This window comes from Thermobia domestica, chromosome 2 (assembly GCF_964235325.1).
Source record: "Thermobia domestica chromosome 2, izTheDome1.hap1.1, whole genome shotgun sequence".
Lineage (NCBI taxonomy): Eukaryota > Metazoa > Arthropoda > Insecta > Zygentoma > Lepismatidae > Thermobia > Thermobia domestica.
The window spans coordinates 2484146-2508453 of NC_137455.1; the positions used below are offsets into that span (position 1 = coordinate 2484146).

A 24308-nucleotide genomic window follows, 5' to 3' on the forward strand; every position below is an offset into this window, starting at 1 on the left:
TCACAAGACAATATTAAATGCACAGAAATTACAACATCTTCACAAGAAAAAGTATAATTACTGTCTAGGGAGAACTTGCAAAACTTAATTTGTTCAAAACAGGAACACAAAAAATTGTAAACTAAAAGACAAATACCGATAAGTAATTTGTCTTTCAGTGGTACAAGACAGTGTAGCATTTTACATGCATAGTAATATCTGTTTTATTGTTAAGCTAATAAAAATGTATTCGACATATTCCTACATACCTTTTGAATGGCAACACGAATGGGAACATTTGAATTTCCCAAGTTAACCATCGTTAGAGATAGGCTTCTTTTGCAGTTCTCGGGCAATATTCCGAAGTCTAATGTTGCGTTGGATTCAAGGATTATAATCTGAAAGAGATACAAATTCACATTATGTGCAATTACAAACATGTTCCTTTTTATATGTGCTTTACCTACCATACACATCTGTATTTCTCTTCTGGTCACTGGAAAAAGTCCTAAAATTTATTATTAAAAAATATGAAATTTAACTGAATACTACTGTGCACCAACATAAAATTATATTGTGTTAAAAATTAAAAGAAAAATATTTAGACAGTTTAATTTCTTTTTTTTTAAAAGTGAGTGTAGGCCCTATATTCTCAAATAAACTTGTGTAACTTTTCAAATTCACTTCATTCTTAATATTAACCAATAAAGGTAAGACAAGTGTCCTTTCTTTCCACATCACATTCCTTTCTGTTTTAGAACAGTTTCTTTAAATAAACGGTAGCGTCAATGTCCTATTTAAACAAAACTACAAAAGACACGTTTCAACGGGATAATTATGGCAAGTTTTACAAGAAAGAAAGAAAAAAAAAAACATCATAAAAGAGTCTACAATCAAATTAAAGAAGAATTCGCTCCAGATACTTCAACCACAGGAGAAGAGGTTCATCGCAGCAAAAGCAATAAACAAACAAGTGTTCAACCCATCATCTTAAGATCAAAAACCATTCACTTCGCAATTTCATTCATCGACCCTAACAGTTTTAACAAAATTCCTATCCAGACGTCAACTTCATTTAATTTTATCAGTTTTCAATTTCCAGCAAAAAGTAAAAAGACATAGATAAAAATATCCATTCGTCATCCTAAACGACAACATCGACAAGGACCAGAAATATTTAAGGCTAATGCTCATTCCTACCATTTTAGTTAATCTATGTTCTCTCTTTCACCTTCTACCTATTTTTTTTTTTTTTTAAATAAAACTTGTTAAATTTAATTTGTATTTAAACGTAACCTCCTATTTTATGCAGAATTGCATAAAATGTGAATTCTCATCCCTTATTACATTCCTTTCCTTCAGTCAATAGTTCTCAAAGTGGGGTCCGCGACGCCTTAAAAACTGAAATGTGTTGTAATAAAATGGAACTCTCAGCTGCTATGCAAGAGGTATTTTTAAAATTAAGAAACTGCAGTTGTGGACAGTACGAGTACAAAACAATAACTATTAATCATTTCCAGTGCTCAAGGATTTCATTAATTCTTCAGGTGAAAAAATCTCTGCTGAAATGTACAAAATACTTGAAGGACACTTGAGAGCATTAGTTGCAAGTTTTCGAGAATATTTCTTTGCCCCACAACCTGGTAATAGTTGAATTGAAAATCCTTTCACTAATGTAGAAATCCATGACATACAAGGTGTGAATCTCTCTAACACAGAACAAGAACAGCTATTGGAACTATCCTGCGATACTTGATGGAAAAACGTTTTCAAAGAAAATGAATTTTGTAGATTTGGTTGTGTGTGCGCTGCGGGCATTTGAGATCATTGTTTATCAAGTGGATTTAATTTAATTTAACTTAATTTAATTTAACACACACACACACACACACACAAAAAGAAAAGAATGAAAGAAACAAAGAAACAAAGAAAGAAAAGAAAAGATTTTCAGTCTTGAAAGTTACTGTATTTGAAATTTCGTTCATTAGGAAACAATCATGTATCTTTAGAATAATTACTTATTGTATTATTTTTCTTGATCTTTGTCAGTGGTTATTCTAATCAGTATATTTTTAATACCATGTGAAATTTCAGATAGCACTGCAAGGTGGTCCGCAGATCACTTTCCGAATGAACAGGGGTCCGCGTTATCGGAAAGTTTGAGAACCATTGCCTTAAGTAATTTAAAATAAATTAGTTTTACGTCAGTATTTAAATCTAAGGTAATAAAATTAATGTTCGCACAGGCTCAAGAGCCACTAGCACATAATAAAAATGCAATTAATTAGGTTTTAATGCCCAATTTTGTAACTATGCATATGATTAATTTTATCTAGCTTTGAAACTATGTGTAACATAACTAGAAATAAATTCAGACCAAAGCAAACACCTATATTTTAATGATCTGTGTTACAGTTTCAACAATAGATCATTGTCTTAATCAAAACGTTATCTGATATATGATGCAGTTTCGGCAATCATTGCCTTCATCAGACAGAGATAATGTGTATCATGAAGATAATTATATATTGCGGAAACTAACACAGATTTTTAATAGTAGGCATGTGCTTTGGTCAGACTTTAGTTTTAGTTATGAAGTTCGAGATATATATGTATATTTTTAAGTCAATCAGAAGTTAATTTCAAGACAAACAGAAGTGTCTTCAAAAAGGCAAAATAAACCTCACAAAGGCCACTATTAACTAAATTCCAATACAGACTACCACGCAAGATATATCCACAATTTGCTCCCAAAACAAAAGACGACGAAAACGAGAACCGTTTTGCATTCAATAGTGCAACCAAAAGATACATTAAGAAAACACTAGGGAGACTAGATATATCAATAAATGATATTCTTAGTTACTGAGAGTGTGATCATTACCTGTGGATCTTCCGCTGTACATTGTAGATTGACGAAGACCTTCTGCACTGATGATGTATCTGTACCCACTTTCGACACTTTTACTTGAAGCACAACGGAAATATCCCCTGAAGAATAAGCAGCTAAAAGAACCTGAAATTTAACGAGTGATTAGAATATATTTTGGAATACCAATTCATTGTACACAGAAAGAAAAGAATGCATCCAAGTTTCCTATTCGCTGACTGACAAATATTCATCCCATGCATTCTATTATCAAGAACTCCGAAGCAAATGAACTAATTTAATTACAGAACATTCTTCAGGTCAAATCAAAATTAGGAACGCCACTGACATCTGAGAAATAAAGCCAGAACGACGTATCTGCCTTGGTGAGAAGTAGTGTATAAAGTAGTTGTTGTAGGTGGGTGAGTGTTGTTAGATAGCGACTACATTAAACAGTTACTGGGAAGAGTATATATCGACCCTTTTTAATGCTCATTTCTCCTATATATACATACTGAAATATAGTAGGAAAATTTCACACTTGGGATGACCACTGCGGATCCTATTGCGGCCCGTTAGGAAAACCAGGAACCGATGGCTCTACAGTCGCCCAGGAAGAAGGCTCCAAGCAGTGGGGTAACTAATGGGCTCGTAATGAGGGGAGGGAGGGGGGAACGCGGCCCACTTAATTTTCGAAAATTAACTATACGATATTATGATGTTTAAATTCACTTTTTACGTTTCACGTTCTTTCATCTAAATGTTGTTCTGTTGTCTTTTAATATTTTCAGGTTAGTGCCTAAAAAATCATTTAATTTACCGCGAGACTAGAATAATGACCAGAAAGAATTTGACAATATTCAATGATTTTCAGCCGCGAGTGAATTAAATATTACTTTCTTACTTGGTAACGATACGAAAAATCAAGCTGGGAATAATAATAATAATAATAATAATAATAATAATAATGTGAAATTTTTATATAAGCAAGTAGTGACTGAGTAGATGGAACACCCAAAGTCAAAAAATGTTTTCTATCGCCGTATAAATTTTACATTCTACATGAACGTGGGAAAATGAGGGCTCTTTTGGCACTTTCGTGGTGAAGGAGGGGGATGAATTCGTAGTTACGCTACTTGCTCCAAGTAACACCCGCAGTAATGTATGGGAAGCGCTAATTGAAGTGCCAGGAAAATCCACCGATTTTACGTGCGATTGGTCAGCAATTCTGGCACCTTCAACAGTGAACATCATCTGTTCTCGAGCCATATTGTAAAACGAACTGCGGAAAACTTTACGAAAAGCATCTGCGGGGCCCAAATGACAGACGATCGTCAAAATGGACGAAGCATACATCCATCTTACTCTTGATGGTCACATTTGGGTGCTAACATACCGCGAAAGCGAGGTCAAAAGCTTCTGTAAGTGTTCGCCACCGCCAAGATTTATGGTTGTTACGGCATTCAGTTATACGAGGAAGATGCTCATACGCAAGGTTGATAAAAACGTGAAAGTCAATGCAAGATACTTCCAGGAATCCATTATGACACCTATCTTCCGGATTGACATCCCATAATTGTACGGTGTATACCAGGTGAGGATTCTATGCACAAGGCTTCAAGTCGTGTCGCTAGTACCTCTCTGTGTTATCAGAAAATGGAATGGAAATTACGAATTCTGTAATCCGTTGATATTTGTGTAGTTTGTTACCAGTCCAATTGATATCTGTGACTTTGACCTATTAAGAAAAAAAAAGTGTCTCAACGTTGAGGTCCGTGCACTCCCATTGGCCTCTGGAAAGCTTACATTCTTGTCTTTCTAACAACTAACATTACAAATCTCTTAATAAATGTTGTATAACATTCCAGGATAGTGTGACTCAGACTAACATATTTCCCTTCTATAATTAAGACTCTATCTTCAACACAGGTTTTCACCCATATTCTTTCATACCTTTCGAACGCACTACATTTAAATATCTTGAAGTAGGAAAGATATTTCCCTGGCATGTACCATTGCAGACCATTCCCGAGTACCGTGGCAGACACTGCATCTGGACGTAATCAAATAAATCCATAAAATCGGTTTCTACAACCTTCAATACGCTGTCAACATGAAAAATAATGAATTTATGCCAAGTATTAAAACAATTTTTAAAAAAATACTTGACAATATCTTAAACATATCTTTTTTTTTTTTCCTTCATTAATGCAGCATTCTAATTTGAAATGTACTCTACTTTTGGAATGAATCAACATAAAAACACCTACCTTAGCATCTACTAATTGCCATGGCTGTAGAATGAGTTTGGGGGGCAATTCCACTTGAACTGGTACCTCATCCTCCTTCTGCATTTGAGATTCATTCCATGTTATATTAATTAGAGAAAGTTCACAATTTAAAAATGTGTCTGTCATATTACGAATGGGCACAACAATATTAGTTCCCACTGCAACGCACTGTGGACTGCACTTAATATTTGATTCAACAGAAATCCATGACGCTGAAAGAGAAGCAAATATGCTCTATAATAATTATTATGATATTTATTACACAATAATAATGTATAATACTCAAAGAATTATTTTTTGGGTTATATATATCTGTACAGGTTGGACCATTTACCTCCAAATGCTCTTTTAACTTTCAAAGAAAGATGAAAATCGATGAAATTTTGTAACTTACAAAAATCGACAGTGACATTGTTTGGCATACTACGCAACACCACCTGATTAACAGTGTTGCCAAAGCAACTCAAAGTTATATATTTAAAAAAAAGGAACTATTAGGAATGACACGTAGTGGCTAACGAGATGGATAACGCAAGTGAGATGGATATGTTAAAGTAAATCAGAAGTACTTTTTGTCCTGATCCTATGATCATGAATGACTCATTTCTAAAAAAGTATCAACAAAATTACAAAAGGTTGAAAATCTTACTTTCTTCGAAAGGCTTTATTTCGAAAAAGTAGTTAGAAAGTATCAAATCTAACCATGTAAATGGTTTCTAATAAACGTAAAGAACATAGTTGTATTTACAGCAATTTAATAACTCATTTCGGAGAAATGAAAAAGATACGTAGAAATTGCTATACTGCTTAAACTGAGTAGTCATAAGAAATTATTTAAGCGAATGTTTCTATTCTTAACTTTACAGCAATAATTTTTTGTACTTGCATTTACAAGTCTACAAAATTACACAATTTTAAGCAGTGTTGCAAACTTTGCCAATTACAAGTACAAAATTACATAATTTTAAACAGTGTTGCAAACTTTGCCAATGTTCATCGTATCTCCGCAAAGAGTTGAAATATCAACTTGCTGTAAACAGACTTGTGATCTTTACGTCTTTCCAAAACTATGTATATGGTTAGGTGTGATACTTAACTAACCACTTGTCGAAATAAAATCTTTGGAAGACAGAAACATTTTCAATCCCTTGTAACTTTGTTGCCACTTATTAGGAAAACGTCATATCATCATCATAGTATTGGGCACTACAGTACTTGAGATGTGCAGTGACATCTCAGTCTTACTTGCGTCATTAATGTTTTAGAAGCCTCCAAAATGTTTATGTTTACGGATGTTCGTGATACTGCAACATCCTTAGCTTGTAACATTGAATAATAAAAGTGGTATTCCAAGTTTTCGTTCAACACGTAAATTTTAAATATGTAGTCCCGTTTTAAAAAGTACCGGTATAAGTAGGTTCCATTGGCAACACTGTCAATCGAGTGATATTGCGGAGTATGGCAAACAATATCCCCTCCCTCTGTTGATTTTTGTAAGTTACAAAATTTAATCGAATGTTACCTACTACTATTATGAACATTTTTGAGGAGACATGCAATGTTTTGTACATGGAACTGCCTGTAAAAGCCTGTCAGATTTTGACAGGCATTATACAGGCGCCTGTTTCGGCGAAAATACATGTAAATAAAATATTACACGCGAATTGTCTTCAGGTGATATGCTGTCGAAAAAGTATTAAACTTCAGTTCGAAATTTTTCACGGAAACACGCGTTGTACAGAGCCTGTACATTAAAACATGCAATGTACACGTAGTCACTCACATGCAAGTAAATGGAGGGAATATGTGCATGTAAAGTACCTTAAATGGATTGTTGATAACATTCGCAATAGTAAGAATGAAAAGTACAAGGAAGTATTGGCAGATCCAGGGGGGAGGGGACAACCGCCCTTCCCCCCAAAGGTCTTCCAGCACTTATCGTTGGAAGATACAAATATGGTCTTTTCCCGACCGATTCAATCGGTGTGACAAGTCAGCATAATCTAATCAAAATGTGTGGTACTTAATGCAGACACATTTGAAGTGTAAATACTTCTGTACCTAGTTCCTTGAGGCGGTCACCATAAGCCCGAAAGGAGCGAGAATGTGATCCATTCGTTGGACGAGCAGCTGTAAGAAGGAGTGTAAGACGGCTCCTTCTTTGAATTAAAAAGGTATATTTTAAAATTGTGTCCTAGAAAAAGGATATGGAAATGGAATTCGGGTCCCGAAACTTCAAGTATCTTTACCTTGAATAAAGAGAAATATAGAATCTTCAGCGCTCCTTACCGAAAAGCTCTCTGAATCTGAGACTTTTCGGTTGGTTGATTGATTGATATGTATTTACGTCGTTTGTCAAATGCGATGCTTTACAGAACGAGAACTAGAGTTTGAAGTTGGATCTGAACCACTGCCATGCGTTCGATGCTCACTCGCCGGGAATCAAACCACAGAACGTCATGCATCAAAGATACGTTCACTAGCTACTAGATCAACAAAGAGAGCCATTATGTTTGGGGTTCAACACGGAAACATCAGGAAGGGACCAGGGATTCATTGTGACTTTTAATGGCATTTCATCTTTTCTTGGGAAATAATACAAGCTGTTATATAAAAGACGAAGTTCTGAGTGAATAACTGATCGCACAGGCCGCCAAACCGCTCACGCTTGAAACTTGGAATTCGAACAGTAGATAAGTGTGACGTAGGGTAAGCGGAAGGATTTCTTGGAAATTCGAAGAAAGAACAGGGTTGCCATCTCTCCGAATCCCTTAAGGACGGAGACTTGAAATTTGATATTTAGACTTCTCATTTTAAATAATTTGACACGCGTTTCAACGTTTTTTGACACTTTAGTAAAATGGGGAAAAAAGAGGTGGAAAAAAAGGGGCGGGGATTGCAATTATTATAATAAGATATCAATGTCTAAGAATCTTTGAAGGTTAGAAACAAGAAATTTGGTGTATGGACTTCTCACTCAAAATAATTCAAAACGCATTTCAGCGTTTTTGATATGTTACCTAGGAGGAAAGAAATGGGATAGAAAGTATTATTATTATTACTGTTATTATTATAAGATTCCCATATCTCTGGATCCCTTACGGTTAGAGACATGAAAGTTTGTAGTTTGATTTTTCATTTAAAATAATTAAACATGTATTTGAGCGGTTTTTCCACTTAACATAGAAGGGAAGAAAAGAGGTGCGGGTAGTTCACTAAAATGCCTTTCGCGGTGTTTAAATTTCGTAACAGAGTTTTAGCTCAATCCAATTCTATATGAAGGAGACAAAAGGAAGAACGCGAAATATTGTGTCACAATAGCACATAGAAGCATTTGCTATATCGTGCGAGGCCGTATGTAGAGCACGTTGGGGGTCTGGTGGCGAAGTTCTACCTAGGCGAAGGCTAGTAATATAATTTTATTGTTGTTGTAAGCATAGCTATAATTATACTATGTTTCTATTCCTAGTCTGGTATAATGCTTTTTTTCTTTACATACTCAATTATACCACTGCAAAAGCGGTGTATTCGAACAAAATACCTTATACAGAGCATCAGCCGAAAGAATATTTTCAACACTAAAAAGGTTGAAGACATGGCTACGATTGCGCATGGGTGCAGATCGACTTACCGGCCTGACACTACTATATACACACCGAGATAAACGTAGATTACGATCGTGTCATTGACATTTGCCAGGAACAAGAAAGGATTTGAATTTCTGCTGTAACTTTCACAGAGATGGACTGCAAGGTGACTAAAGCCATTGTGTGGTTCCCGCCCGTCGTGATTTTTGCCGTAATTATTTTCAATTTGTGGGTATTCCCCAAAAGTCATGAGTCTGAGTCTAACGAACTCCTTGGACGAATCTGAATCGCAAACAAAATCAAGAAAGATGAACGAACTTGAAAAAGTTTTTGAAATTGCTTTCTTTAAATCTTTAACTGCAACAAAAGGGCACTACTACAATCGTAAAAAATGTGTACCGGTATATAGGCTATATTATATTTTTAATAAACAGTTATATATTATATGTATGATATTTGATTGTTTAACGTGTCATGGTTGTGCCAGGACGGCTAAAGGAGACATGGGCCTACTGATAATAGTGGAATCCGAACCACTTTTTTCGTTCAACTGTACCCCCACCGGGAATCGAACCCGGGATCACGCGCACCAAAGACAAGCGTGTTAGCCATTAGACCAAACGGGGGTCCATATTATATCTGAGATGAAAGAAAAACAAGTTTGTTTTTCTTTCATCTCAGATATTTTCGTACTTTATTTTCCACTGGTAATTTCGTTTAGAGATAAGAATTTTTCAAAATTAAATTTTAATTTGCATTTTTTTTTTCAAATATCTGTTACTGTCAAATAATATCGTTAGTCGGTATGTTTTAGGAAATATAGTTTGTGTGCAGTAATGAACGGAAACATCACTTTGGTTTATATTTCAGATCTTTCGTTCATTTTGTTGTAGGCTTTGCTAATCTTTCAGAGCCTTTTTTTTTTTTTTTTTACTATTTATCATTATAATGGTTTATATAGTGATTCTATATATTTTTAATTCATGTAAAATTTATACACAATTCGTGCTAGATCTGACAAAATTTCTGTTGAGTTTGTGTAAGAGAAAGTTTAATATTGATATCTTTGTTATTATATTATTTGCAGTATTTTATTGAATAAATTGTGCATTTTCCTTCCTAGTCATTAATTTGTTAAGGAGTATTGCAATATATTATATTTATATAGGATTTATATTCACAATTCATTTTTTATATGTTACTGCTGTAGTTTAACTTCAAACTGTCGCTGTGGGTTACTGTTAGTAGTACAGTACAAAGTTTAAATACAGTGAAGATTAGTATTATGTATTAGGAAGTGTATCCATTTCATTCCCCTGTACTTGATTTGTGTCCTTGAGTACGCAGGCCACGGGGGAAAGCCACGAAATTCATGTTCGGGTAATCTCTACCACGGGGAATAATCACGGAGCCACTAAACATTCTTGAAATTCAGTTTGAATATTATATTTTTTCTTTTCAATTTTCAATTTGCTGAATTATATATGATATAAACAGAAATGAAAGCAATATGTAAAGATTGCTCCTCTGTATTTTGGCCCATTGGGAACACTGTGCCGTAAACTATTAAACATTACCTTATAATTAATTATTGTATTGTTTTTAAGCTACCAAAGATATACATAGAAATATAATGTTGTCTTTTGTTATTTGTTGACATTTTGTATTATTCTTTATGCATGTGTACTTTTGTTATCTATTTTTGCGTAGACCGAGTCTGTCGGTTTTCAACTGTTGTCCCGCACTTGTTCTTTAAAATATAAATGATTAGAGCAAATTGTACACTCTTTCGTTAAAGTGAATGCCATCGTCAATACCTTTTTTTTTTTGTGTGTGTAAGACAGCGCATTGATACATTGCGGTGACTAGTAAATCACGATACCGCCATGTCTCCGAAACTAAAGTGCATATTTAATTTAAATCTACAGAAAGAATATACTTTCATTTTTTAAAAAAACTTACAAATTCGGGTACCAAAATGGAATCTGGCAATCAGGTTTACCCCCCCCCCCCGGTCCCGCATTCATATGCGTCCGATTCTTGCAAAGTAAAATTCTGGTCACCTTGAGGCTACGCTCATCTTTCAGGAAGCGAACCGCCTCCCTCCCCCAAACGATCTTTCTGGATCCGCTAGTGCAAGGAAGGTGCCTGTTTATCAACATATAATATACATGTGTAACATTCGCATTACATGTAAATACCGTGTATTATTGTATAGCATGGAAAACGCATGATGTAGAATATGTTATTTTACATTTATCATTTTCGTGTACATGCGAAGTGTGTAACTCTCCTACGTGCAATGTACAGGTGAACGGGAACATGCAATGATCATGACTGCCAATAAATGGATTAAACAGATACGTGTAGTGAGTGAATAGCTTAAACAGGTAAATGTTATGGACAAGGTTGATTAGAGTGAAACATTCAAGTTACAGCGTAGGGAACATGCAATATCCAGACATCAAGTCTCCACTTTGACATGCACATATGCAAGGTGCTGACACATATATACAGAGGCGTGCGCAGACCCTTAGATTAGGTGAATCAAATGGTAGTATTACTCCTTAAAGTATGCAGCCTACATTCTAATAATCGGATTTGAATTTTACACATTTTATTTCTATATTTTTATTTGAAGTACAGTATCATGGATGACCTACTTTTCGTCACTGGTAAGTACTCGATGGGATTTGGGTACATCAGGGACGTACGCAGGAATTTATTTCGGGAGGAGTCCAAAGTTTTTTCGGGGTGGGGATGGGGTCCAAACAATTCGCCAACACTTATATTTCACATGTCAATTACATTTTTATCAAATGAAAAGCAGCTGTCGTCAGATCCTCATGAGGTAACATGTATGTCAACTACACGGAATATACCGATTACGTACATGTCTTTCAACTCTCTACATGTTGTTTACACGCATTTTTTACATTGCAAAGTTGCAACACTATCAACATGAAAACTACCTGTTTCCGTGAAATGAACACGCAATGATCTTGAAAAAATCGATACCTGTTTCATGCGTTTAAAAGTGTTCCATTTTCAGGCGCGTGTACAGGTGCCTGTAAAAATATGCCTGTTTATGCATGTTTCACAGGCGCTTGTAAACCACCTGCATTTTCTGTCTGGGTATGTAGTTTAAAAGTTAGGGCATTTGGAGATAAATGATCGTATCTACAGATTTTTTGGAAGAAGGTGAACAAGTCTAAGAACTAAATTTTCAGGTAAAGACGTTTACAGATTTTGGACGATTTTGTTAGTGGTTTGTAGTGACAATACATTGCACTTCTTGAATATTTATATGTCAAAAAATGAAATGAAGTCTAAGTTTTACGTCCCATCGTTATGCCGGCTAGGCTAAAGGAGGCGATGACGATGAGAAATGAGTGAAATGCTGGAATGAAGAAAGTGGGAGGGAAGGGAGAACCCCAAGGAAACCTACGCACACGGAGTTTGTCCACCACAAAGCCTGCTTGGCGCGGAACCAAGGACCAAGGACCCCATGCACCAGAGGTGAACGCTCTACCACTGAGCCACCGCGACCTCTATTTATATTTGAAATATTAAGGAACAACATTCTATAGTCATAGTCTACCAACAAAATGAGTAAAAATGTTGACCATGTTTTAGACTTGTTTCCTTTTCCCAAAAGCTACACATATAAGTTAAATCAATAGTACAGTACTTAATCTAAGTGTGTGGCGAAGTCTTAGCCCTTCAGTAAAATGTGTCGTCAGGGAGAGAAAAAAAAATCACTGCATTAACTGATCATATTTCTGGTTTAAAATTTTAAAACAGAATTTAATTTGAGGGGAAAAAATTCAAAATATTATCTTTAAAACTATATATATATATCTTCCATAGATTTTTCCTTCTATCTCATTGAATTCCTAAACAAATATTAAATACATCTATTCTGGATTCATTGATTGATTGACTTGTTTAACGTCCCGTTCAGTATCGAGGCTATATGAGACGTGGATCTACAGCTTAATTGACTGAACTACACGAGCTCCAGCTGGAAATCATACTTTTTCTGGAAAGCCGATTTTATTAGAGCTATTATCCTATTTCAACTACACAATTTTTACATAATACTACGGTATGTGACAGAATTGTAGTTTGACAATGAGAAGTCTTCCTTTTAATATCTATCAAGTAAGTTGAAAGGCTACAACATAGTCTTACTGAACTCTTACCTGTATTTAACTTTGCAACCAATACATCCTCGCTCTTTGTTCTTCTGGATTGAGTAAACACTGGCGCGGAAACATCAACAGGTTCGCTCTGGCAACTTCTTAATCGACCAGAAACAGTAGGAAGTAAGTCCACCGCCAGCAACTCCTGGAATTCACAACAATCACGAGCTAACGAAAGATCAGCAGTTGCGTTCAGAGATTCCTTCGACATGTCCATCAACCCAGCACTCTCGTTCTGCTTCAAAACTTCTGATCCGTCGTCCTTCTTCGAATATTCTTTTTCCAACGAGGGTAAAACGTACGCCACTAACTGCGACCAATCTAAATCTTCTCTCTCCTTTGAAATGAACCGCGCTGACTGCTCAGATATATTCTCACGTTTCTTTCGAAGTTGTTCTAAAACACTTAAATTTCCAGCAATCACTTCCTGCACAAGATAAGAGACTCCGGAATCTGACCGTTCTGAGCTAGCTATACCAGAATCATTTCTGTTACAATTCTGTTGAGAATAGTTTCCCATAATGGAAAAACTACTTGAAGCCATATCCGAAATCTCTGCACTAAAAGACAATTGATTAAGATCTACTGCACTCATATGTTTACTATCACTTTTTTCACTTTTAGCTTTAGGTGAATTCAATGGAGATATGTTTTCCCTATTTTCAGAAATGTCAAGATTACTGGGTACTTTCTCACATTCTCGTTCCGAAACATCACAACTTTTCTTACGAATATTGGAAGTGTCCTTTAGAATTTTGTTGCACTTGGATGACTGTGAATCAAAACTACCGGAAGTATCAACGGTGAAGGTACCTCTCCTTAAATCAGAAGAATTATTACTCTTTATTGAATGTTCGGACGATTTATCAACATTGTAGGTGCCTCTCCTTAAATCGGAAGAATTATTACTCTTGCTTGAATGGTCGGATGACTTATTACACTCCAACTCTAGCTTATTCACTTCCTGTAGAATTTTCCTTGGTTTCCGAGATTTTTTGGCATTGCTCTTCTCGCTATGCAACTTCATAATATTTTCCACCAATGTTCGAGGGGTGCACTCATTGGAGTTCAGCAGATCAGAAATTGTGGTCACACTCAAAATAGATTCTCTCTCATCAACTGTAGCTTCTAACACGCTTTCTTCAGGTTGGGCAACGCCTTCATGTGTTGGTGTAGTGTCCGCAGGGAGTGCTGGAATATTAAAAAGAAAAAGTCAAGTGGTGACATGTAGAAAAGAAAGAAAGAATTGCTGGAACTTATTTTTTTCAAGCTTATATATACCAAAATATATTTAAGTCTCGATTAAAAAGAAAAAAGGGAAAGAATAAGACATGGTTCATAAGACAACATGACCTTTAAAATTTTTCACCAGCACCACTGTGTGTAAAGCAGAAATTTCGACAATAATTGAGAAAAATATGACTGAACACGAGTCCTGTAAATGAATATCAAAGTTTCAACGACGCAAGTGAGTGCGAGCATGAACGAACAGAGCCCGAACTCTCAGTGAACGAGAGACCAATTATAGTAAAGAGTAATTATGAGCGAGAGACCAATTATGAGTATCATTACGGATAGTGAGCCTGAACCTGATCGGGGGCGGACTGGGTATATTAGGACCTAGGCCGCGGTTATCAAGGAGGACCCTCAGACTATAACATCAATTTCTAAAATAGCGTACAATGAACATCTGATATGAGTCATCGCGTTATGTAGTTGTAAATTCGTTGTTACTTGGTAGTCTATGCAAGCTATGATTTATCATTGGTCATTGGAAATTTGATGTCAGTCACAGCAAGTTTTAATCAAACAGCAAAGCACAAGATTTCCAGAAACAAACTCTCGAGAGAATATTTTATAATTATTATTGTATTGCCATATAGTAGCTGAAACACTAAACAAATAATAGTTAATAACTTTTTACGTGGAATGAACATGACAGTTTTACTGAAAATAGAAAACACTGCTGAAACATTAAACAACTAATAAGTTTAAAAAGTTAAGATTCTTTTCAGGTCAGATGATGAATTACAGAGTTCCTGAATAACTTTGTCCAAAATGTTTTCAGACAAAGTAGCTCTGAGATTTGTTTTTACCAATTTTAACTTTGAGAAGCACCTTTCACATGTCACTTGTGTGCATGGTAAAGACAACACATATATGTATACAATGTATAAATTATTAAAACAACTAGACTGACATAGAAATTGGTACAAAATTTTCCCTGCACATGACACAATTTTTACTCAGGGTGTTTGTATTATCATCATCACTCTTGCCGCGAATCCCGTCCAAAGATGTTCCATCTTGTATAGCAGGCTCAGATGCATAATAATAATAATAATAATAACAATAATCTTCTACGGATTCACGGGCATCATTCCCTTCAGGATCATCAAAAAGTAGGACGTTTTGTGACAGAGTGTCATACATGACAGAGAACTGCTGGAGCCCTTTGCATATTTCCTACTGTTTTTTGCAAGAAGTCTGAAAGCTCCTGCAGGCACACCAATCTTCTTGATTTCCGAAAAGTGTTTGGGATCCAGCATTTGAAGTTCAGACAATAAGTCTTTTGGCTGCTGAAATCTATCACTGACACATGTAGCAGCAGTATTCCGAATTTCGATAGTTTTTTTATTTTGAATAAATCATATTCACTTACGTTTAAGTTCTTTCCCAGTTCATCTACAGCAAGCTCTCTTGGCATTTTCTTCTTCTTTGAGCTTCTTCTGGTCGGAAGTCTTCTTTTATTTCTATCTCTACACCAGATTGCGCGAGCTGTTGATTTATATTTTCACAAAATATTTTTGCATTTTCGTAAACATTAAACATACATCTTTTGCCTCTATTTTCTTGTGAAGTTGCTGCTGCAAATTGTCTATAAGTCTCCAGGCCGTACGATAATCCAATCCGTGAGACTGCATGTATTTTGAAACAGACTCCGTTTCTGTAAACAAGTCCTGATACACAGATCACATCATTATAGTGTTAAATTCTGTCCATTTATTCAGCAAAGTCTCAGCTTAAAATTTTGACTTCGCTTCAAAGCGCCTGTCCTATACATCACTGAGAAACAATAAATATCTAAGAAATCTTGATGATGATGGACAATCGTCCTCGTCTTGGCTTCCTGTTTCGTAACGAAACTCGTTAGTGTCTATTATCGCATTCAGTACCTTGTTTTTGCTCCACCATCGTGATGCATCAACTTTTTGAAGCTTTTGTAGTCTGTCATGTCCCTCGTGGCTTGCATCAATCATTTTCTCCCAAGCATCCATTCTTTTGTAGGATTGAGACAGTAACACAGCACTGGTTTGAACCACACCAAATAAGTTTGCAGCTTTAGGGATCTGCTCAGTCGAATTTGTCATAACCAAATTAAAGAGTATGAGCAGTGAGTGTAAATTATTTCAGGATTATCCTTCTCCAGTAATGCTTTAACTCCCTTATAGCATTCACTCAAGTTAGCAACTCCATCAAAACAGCAGCCTACAATATCAAACATTAACACATTGTTGGCAGAAAGTACTCTTTCGATTTCATTATGAGTTCCTTGTCCTGTTGTGTCAATGTTTATAACAACTGCTAACAGCCTCTCAAATGCATGACCGTTTATAACGTAGCGAATTACTATAGCCAGCTAATTGAACACGGAAATATCTTGAGTAGAATCAACCATTATGCTTTCTTGACGTTTTCAGCTATTTTCTTCTGCAATAACTGTCCAATAATACAGATTAGCTTATTTATAAACGTTTTTGATAGAAAAGTCATTAATGATCCTCTTCCCTGCACTTTGATTTCCACGACTTGCTGCAATTCCTTACCTGTTTACTGAGCGATATAGCTTCCTTAACATGCTCTTTCAGTACAGCATCATATTCAGCCACTAATAAAGCCAATTCCAGGAAGTTTCCGTGGTTGATATTTCTGTCATCCAGTTTATAGCCAGATTCAGTGTTCCCTGTTCCCCTAAAAGCTAAGGACTGTCTTCCAATGAACAAAATAATATCAAATAACCATTTAATCACAGCTCGCTTCTTCTCTACTTGCTTTTGACGCGGATTTCTTGCATTAATATCACAGAGATGATATATTCTTCTTTGCTCCAGCGGCTATGGTTGCCTTCGCAGCCTGAACGTGGAACAAGGAATTTCCACGGCGTTTTACATATTTGTACACGTTTTCCACATTCACTCTATATCCTGTGACAAACTGACTACTTGGAGTGGCAGTCTGAATTTCCCCAAACGCCATGCAGGGTGAGCAGTACAGTAACTTGTTTGCAGCACAAAATGATATCCACTGTCGTTTAACCTATATACCATTTGGTAGTTCTTGGTAATACACTTTCTGAGCATCAAATGGCAGTTCGGTTTCACCGCTCCTCGGCTGAATCGGGTGAAGCTTCAAAACTGCGATCTTCATAACGGTATCTCTTCCCGATGTGGTTTACTGATTATTCCTATGCCATTCTGATTCCTCCCTGGACGACCAAACATCCTATGAAATCAAATGTTGATGAGTATGGTGTGAGTTGATTTTGGGTTTAACGTCCCGTTCAGAAGCAAGGCTATATGAAACGTGGACCTACTGGTTAACGTGGAATCCGAACCACATGTGCTCCCGCCGAGAATCGAACCCGGGTCTCCCACGCCAAAGGCGCGTACGCTAACCGCTTAGCCACGGAGGAGCTCCCGAGGTGGTATGAAGAAGGACAAATGGGTGTCTGTTCCTTGCACTTGTCGATCAGTTACTACCGGGATATATTCAAGGTCTGTCAGCTAGCAACTTTGTAGTTTATACAGGTTACCTCCATGCAATGTAAACAAATGACGACAATGATCAAAGTACGACTTTTGTTTGCCTAAACGTTGAAATATTCCCTCTTGTGTCAGCCTTCAACCATTGATCGAACACTCCAAGATCGATAGAAAAATTTCACTGCGACTACAGTGACGTCACTTGTATACGTTGTTTCAGGTAGCCTGTATAAAGTTTTACAAATGCTGCTGATGTACCTTGGATGTTTTTACCGCCACCACGTGACCAAAACACCTCTGTGACGTAACGTGATCCACCTCATACAGTAGACGCACATCTAATCTGAGCAGGCCCTACTCTAAAACGTCGTGCATTGTCTTCTGATTAGCAATCACGTTATTTAAGTCTATTGTAGTAATTACCTACACCATTATTTTCAATTTCGTACTTTATTGGCATTATCGCCTACTGGCCATGATTGTGATAGAACATTTTTATTCCAGAGCTGGATAGAATTATGGTATTTATGCCAACAAAAAATTCCACGTTAACACTGTAGCATAATCTCCAGTGGATAATTCCGAAAAGGAAGCATTTTTCTGTTGTAAATTAACTTGATAGTTAAGCTAGTCAAAAGTAAATACATTTTTAAAAAAGCGTTGTTTTTCCATTTTTGAGTTACCAAATATAGACTTACAAGATGTAACATCCATAAATGACCCATCAGCCTGTGGCTAAATATGGGCCTAGCTACAATCCAGGCCCCAGTCTTCAATGATGAAAGGGACCCAACTGCCCAACATAATGAAAAAATGGCCCAGGGCCCCAACTGGCCAATATATTGAAAGAAGGACCCAATGCCCCACGCACAAACTAAATCACAGTTTCCAATAATACAAGACCATTGTGAAAGATAGGTCTAGCCACAAATCCAGTAATAAAAGGGCCCTATTGAAAAAGTTAACTTACTGATGGAAGGATGGAAGAGGGGTGGGTGTTGGCAGTATAATAAGCATGGATCTATCGTATTATTTAGCCTTCTGTTTTAGATTTTATTTATTTATTTATTTATTGTTTTCACTAAGTTTTTTCTGAGATGGCCTAGGCCGCTAACCACTGCCTAACCCAGTTCGATTCCCGATCAAGTGACACCTCTAAACTTCATTGACTTTGTATCTGAAGGGGAAATGGTGAATGAGAATATACATACATTAATGAAAGGAGGGAACAACCAGTTTAAACTTATTTTTACACCCCACAATCCTCTGTGGGTGTGAATTCAACAATTTACAAAGAGTGGAAAGTGATTTGATTGGACCGGAACCCGAACCCGAACCCTACATTACAGGACGCCTCGTTGAAGTTATATTGTATGCAATAAATGGAGGAAAGAGCCGATTTTATGTAACAGTAATCCCTCTGTAGGTGCCAATTCATTATATGGAATGACGCGAGTTCATTGAACTGAAAATGAAATGAAATCTTTGAGTTTAACGTCCTACGATTATGCCCGTTAGGCTAAGCGAGACGATGATTAAAGCAAGTGAATGATAATGGAAAAATTGGTGGAATAAGAAAGTTGGAGGAAACGGGAGTACCCCCGAGAAAAACCAACGGACACGGTGTTCTCCACCACAAACTTACTTGGACGGGGATCGAACCAGGGACCCCACACACCGGAGACAAGTGCTCTTCAACTGAACCACTGTGCCTCCCATATTCATTGAACTGACAATTATAGAAGAATTGTAATTTACCTGAGAATCCATCCTGTCCTCCTGTAACAGTCTCCTCTATCAAAGGAACAGGTTTAACCTTTCTTACTGGTGTTTCTACGGCCAAACCAAAATCCGGCTGCAAAAGCACATAATTAAACAAAATTTCCATTAGTCATGAATTTCTTCTTTTTTCTAAATAAATAAATAAATAGAGTCGTAATATATTGACTTATAGTAGTAACAAAATAACATTCTTTTGAAATATGCATTACATGAAATCTACACAGAATTGTAATACTAATGCTATTTTCCAAGCACTCTATTGTATTCATTGAGTGGTTCATGTAACTGACCTTCTGGACATATTGATATATATATATATATATATATATATATATATATATATATATATAAAAGCTACTTATCACCATGCGTACAAAATATTTCTTGTGAAGTGTTCCTAATTTCTCTCTTCTTACCTTTAGATACTGTCATAAACTCATTTATTCATTATTTTGGCTGTATGCAGCTCAAGCAGTTTAATTCTCTTTTTAATTTAAAAGGACTAGCACATCCTAGCAGACGATGTTACTATGTGTGTGTGTTCTCTCACTCATCGGATGCATGTGGGCGTTGTGACCTTGATCAGCACTTCTTCAGCCAATCACAGCCCTGTCCGCTCTTACGTCACTTAACGCGTGAAACCCACGCGTACAGCGAGAGCCGAAAAGATTTAGCGGGAGGCAAATGACTTGGCGCCGAACAGAAGAGTGAGCAACAGCTACTACTACCCTGCTGCAACAAGACATTATGTAATCATATTTTGCACTTAGTCGAATCGAGTTATTTTTCACATTTTAAGACACATCCATTATTATTATTCTCTTAACCGATATTTCCTAGTGTAAAGCTATGTAAGTATCAATATAATTAAATTTCCCAAATCGATTGATGAGTATTTTCTGCGATTGTGCATGTCATTTCTTATGCCTCGTGGCTGTCTATTTGAGTACATGGTGCAAAATCTACTTTTTAATTATTATTTGTGTAATTTGTTAATTTTCGGAAATATGATGCTGAATCTTTTGTGTCTTTAAAGGTTGTACGTAGAATTTTTGCTTACGTGTAGTTGGCGTTGAAGGGAGTCGTTTCATATAATTACTTGTTTCATCGTCAACGCTCGGGCAAACGTTCTATTTACGACTATCAAATATAATGCTTGCTCTATCTGGATCACCATCCTATGGAGTAAACATTATAATACAAAAAGTATTTCACTCATGAAAATCAGAGAGCGAAACAAGTGCGACAGGAACAAGAATCAGACCAGAGTTCAATTTGAAATTTTGCTCGAATATACAGGGTGGATAATTTATCTTCTTCATCCACTATAACGGAGAAACCAAAAAACAGAGAAAAGCGAAATTTGCACGAAGCAACTGTAAGGAGGGGGACATCTTTCAATGTATAAAACAGAAACAACAAACAGTGTTGCCAACCCAATAGAAAGTTATATTTTTTCAAATAGCACTACGTCAGATTATTACATGTTTCAAATCAACATGTCAAACGAAAACTTCAAATATTACTTCTTTTATTATTCAATGTTGCAAACTAAGATGTTATAGTATCACAAACATCCGAAGTTTGGAAGACACGGCGCAACAGAGCTGCACAGGATAACGCACATCGAAAGTACTTTAGCGTTGGATGCCATGGTCATGGTATGACTTGTTTCGAATGAATAGGAACGAAGTTAGCAAGGCTTGAAAATTTTAATTTTTTTGAAAGAATGCCTGGATAAGTACCATATCTGGTTACCTGTATGGTTTGCAATGGATGTGTAAATTATTTTGCCGTTTACAGCATTTCTATATTTCAAACCGTTCCGGAAATATGATAAACATTGCTGAAGTTTGCAACACTTCATGTAATTGCGAGAACTTGTAATTACAGTTACTAAAAGCTATTGCTATAATGCCATAGAAGAGAAAGAAAACAACAATGATTTTAAATATTTTCCACAAACGCCATTTTCATCAGTGTTGCGAACTTTATCAATGTTTATTATATCTCCGGAACGGTTTGAGATATCGAAGTGCTGTAAACGGCAAAATAATTTACACATCCATTACAAATCATACAAATATCTAGATATGATACTTATCTCGGCATTTTTAGGAATTAAAGACTTTCAAAAATAATAAAATTTTAAACCCTGGTATAACTTCGTTCCTATTCATTCGAAACGAGTCATACCATGAATATGGCATCCAACGCTAAGGTACTTTCTATAATGTGCATTATCCTGTGTATCTCCGTTATGCTGTATGTGTGATAGAGGCTTCCAAACTTTGGATTTTTGTGATACTACAACATCCTTAGTTTCCAACATTGAATAATAAAATTGGTAAGTTCTCGTTTGACATGTTGAATTGAAATATGTAATAATCTGACGTGGCCATTTGAAAAAAATATAACTTTCTATTGGTTTGGCAACACTGTTTGTTGTGTGTTTCTGTATAATACATGCAAAGATGCTCCCTTCCTTAGAGTTACTTCGTGCAAAGTTTCGCTTTTCTCTCTCTTTTGTTTTTTCCGTTATAGCGGATGATCAAGATAAATTGTCCACCATATATTTGGTGATTTTTAAAGCCCTAAATTAATGGCAAAATGCCATAAGTGCCATTATTGCAATTTTCATGATACTTTCAAGAAAAGTGCAATTTCACAATTTAAAAGCAATTTGTTGACGTTTTCACAGGTTTTTCTCTTCCACTACTCTTTATTTACTCATGAATGACAGCATATCACAGATGTGAGTCGCTCTTATCTGGCCAAGCGATCTCGGTGTCTGATAACTGGTCTATTCCCGTTGGAATGTGACATGTGGAGGGACGGGGATGCTAGTGCGTATTCAGTTCTTGGAATTTTGAAGCAGTGTTCGGTTCTTGGAATGACAAACGAAGATGCTTACTTTCAAGAAGTAGTCAGGTGGGCAGTTATTGTGAATCTTAGGCGTGCGTGATACAGAACTGGTATTTATGTGCGTTTTAGTATTTCAAGATGCCGAAAGTTGGTCTTTCTAGGCAACAGAAGTTGGAAAAATTTCTAAGTTTTCAACAGACGGTTCTGTACGGTTTTGTAAGTTATGTGAAACTGTGGTTTCCGCTGAAAAGCGTTATTTTGTAACACATCATATGAGCACTGAAAAACACAATCCTGCAAGGACACGCAAATCAGCTGGTGAAAAAGGTTCAAAATCATTTTGGAACAGTCACGAATTCCGCTTCGCGTACTAACAGTTTTACGAATGATTTGTGTGAAGCTCTAATTCGCGGGCATTCCTTTATGGAAGTTAGAAAATGTTTCCTTTAGAAACTTTCTCGAGAAATACACGAAACAAAAAGTTTCAAGTGAATCATATTTGACTTACGTTGACAGCGCGTACAGCAGAACTATTGACGATATCCGCAAAAGTGTTGCTGGCAAAAATATATAGATTTCAATTTATGAAACTTGCGATATTCTAGGACGTTCCATTGCCAACGTTGTAATTGGAACTTTGGGAGGGGAAGAAGGCACACAAACATTGCCTCAGATTTGATTGCATTTGATTGCATCAGAAGTTCTGGAAAAAGTAAATGGCACGGCAATTGCACAGGTTTTTACAAAATCGCTGAGTATTCTGTGGCCAGGATGTGTAAAATATGATAAGGTACTTCTTTTTGTCACAGACGGAGCTGCATACATGAAAAGTGCAGCAAAAGCCCTTAAGGTTCCATTCCCACGTATGCTGCATGTCACATGTCTGGCACACGCACTACATAGAATTGCAGAGGAAGTTCGTTCTCATTTTCCTGACGTTGACCTTCTTGTGTCAAATGTGAAAAAGGTATTTCTGAAAGCTCCCTCGCGAACAAGTGCGTTTCGCGAATTAGTCCCTTAACTTCCGCTTCCACCACAGCCTATCTTAACGAGATGGGGTATATGGATTACAACTCTTCTCTATTATGCTAACAACTTTGAACCCATCTAAAGAATCATTGGTACTTTTGATGAGTCTTCAATTAAGGTTGCTCAAAGTTTGCTTAAGAAGAATTCCTTGAAAAAGGACTTAGTCTTCATTGTAACACATTTTGCAAAGTTACCAGATGCTATTGCCAAGCGTGAAAAACAACAACACCACCAGACTCTCGCTAGTTCTCTGAAAATCTTCAATGATACTCTCAACGATCTGAGTGTTGTACCTGGTGACAAGGGCGAGTACATTCGGCGTAAGTGTGATCGTGTTGTAAGTGCTAATCCCGATTTGGAAAAATTGAAGGACATCGCTAGTGTTATGGAAGGTGATGCTGATACAACTGTTGACAATGACATGGATCCTTCCCAAATTACAAGCTCCAGTGACATCTGTAGATGTAGAAAGATCATTTTCACATCTAAAGCGAATTCTTTCTAACAGGAGACAAAGTCTTTTCTCTGAAAATCTTAAAAAGGTATTAATAATTTCAGAGAACAAAAATATGATAAACCTTTCGTAAAAATAAACTGCTAGTGCAGTGTAAAATGACTTCACTTTAATATTTCTTGTGCTTTGAATGTTTGTGCCAATGTAACCGCGTGTGAATAAAATGTGATAGTGTTTTTAAGTTATTGTTTCATTGTTACTACTGAAGAATGGCGAATGAATTGTTAGATGTCGTCCCTTCACGGGCTGCGCAAGTTTCCAGAATTTTAAGTGGCAAGTACAAAGTGCAAAAGGAAACATTTTATTCGATTAGTAAACGAATTATAGCCTATTATAGCTTTTACATATTTTAGTATCTATTTTTTCCCCGAAGTTCGTGATTGCTTATTTATTTTATTTTGCCATTTTAACTGCCATTTCTGGG

General features: G+C 36.3%; 1 protein-coding gene across 4 annotated transcripts in view; it reads right to left on the reverse strand.

Moving 5' to 3' along the window:
* spd-2 (centrosome assembly protein spindle defective 2) overlaps positions 1-24308 on the reverse strand; it is a 122988-nt gene that overhangs the window by 53927 nt on the left and 44753 nt on the right. For all 4 annotated transcript variants that reach the window (XM_081738163.1, XM_081738172.1, XM_081738167.1 and 1 more), the window contains 5 exons: positions 19453-19549; positions 12932-14122; positions 5119-5351; positions 2864-2995; positions 249-377 (listed from right to left, as the gene is read on the reverse strand). In XM_081738163.1, the coding sequence (XP_081594289.1) occupies positions 249-377; positions 2864-2995; positions 5119-5351; positions 12932-14122; positions 19453-19549 (1782 nt within the window). The remainder of the gene's footprint in view (positions 1-248; positions 378-2863; positions 2996-5118; positions 5352-12931; positions 14123-19452; positions 19550-24308) is intronic.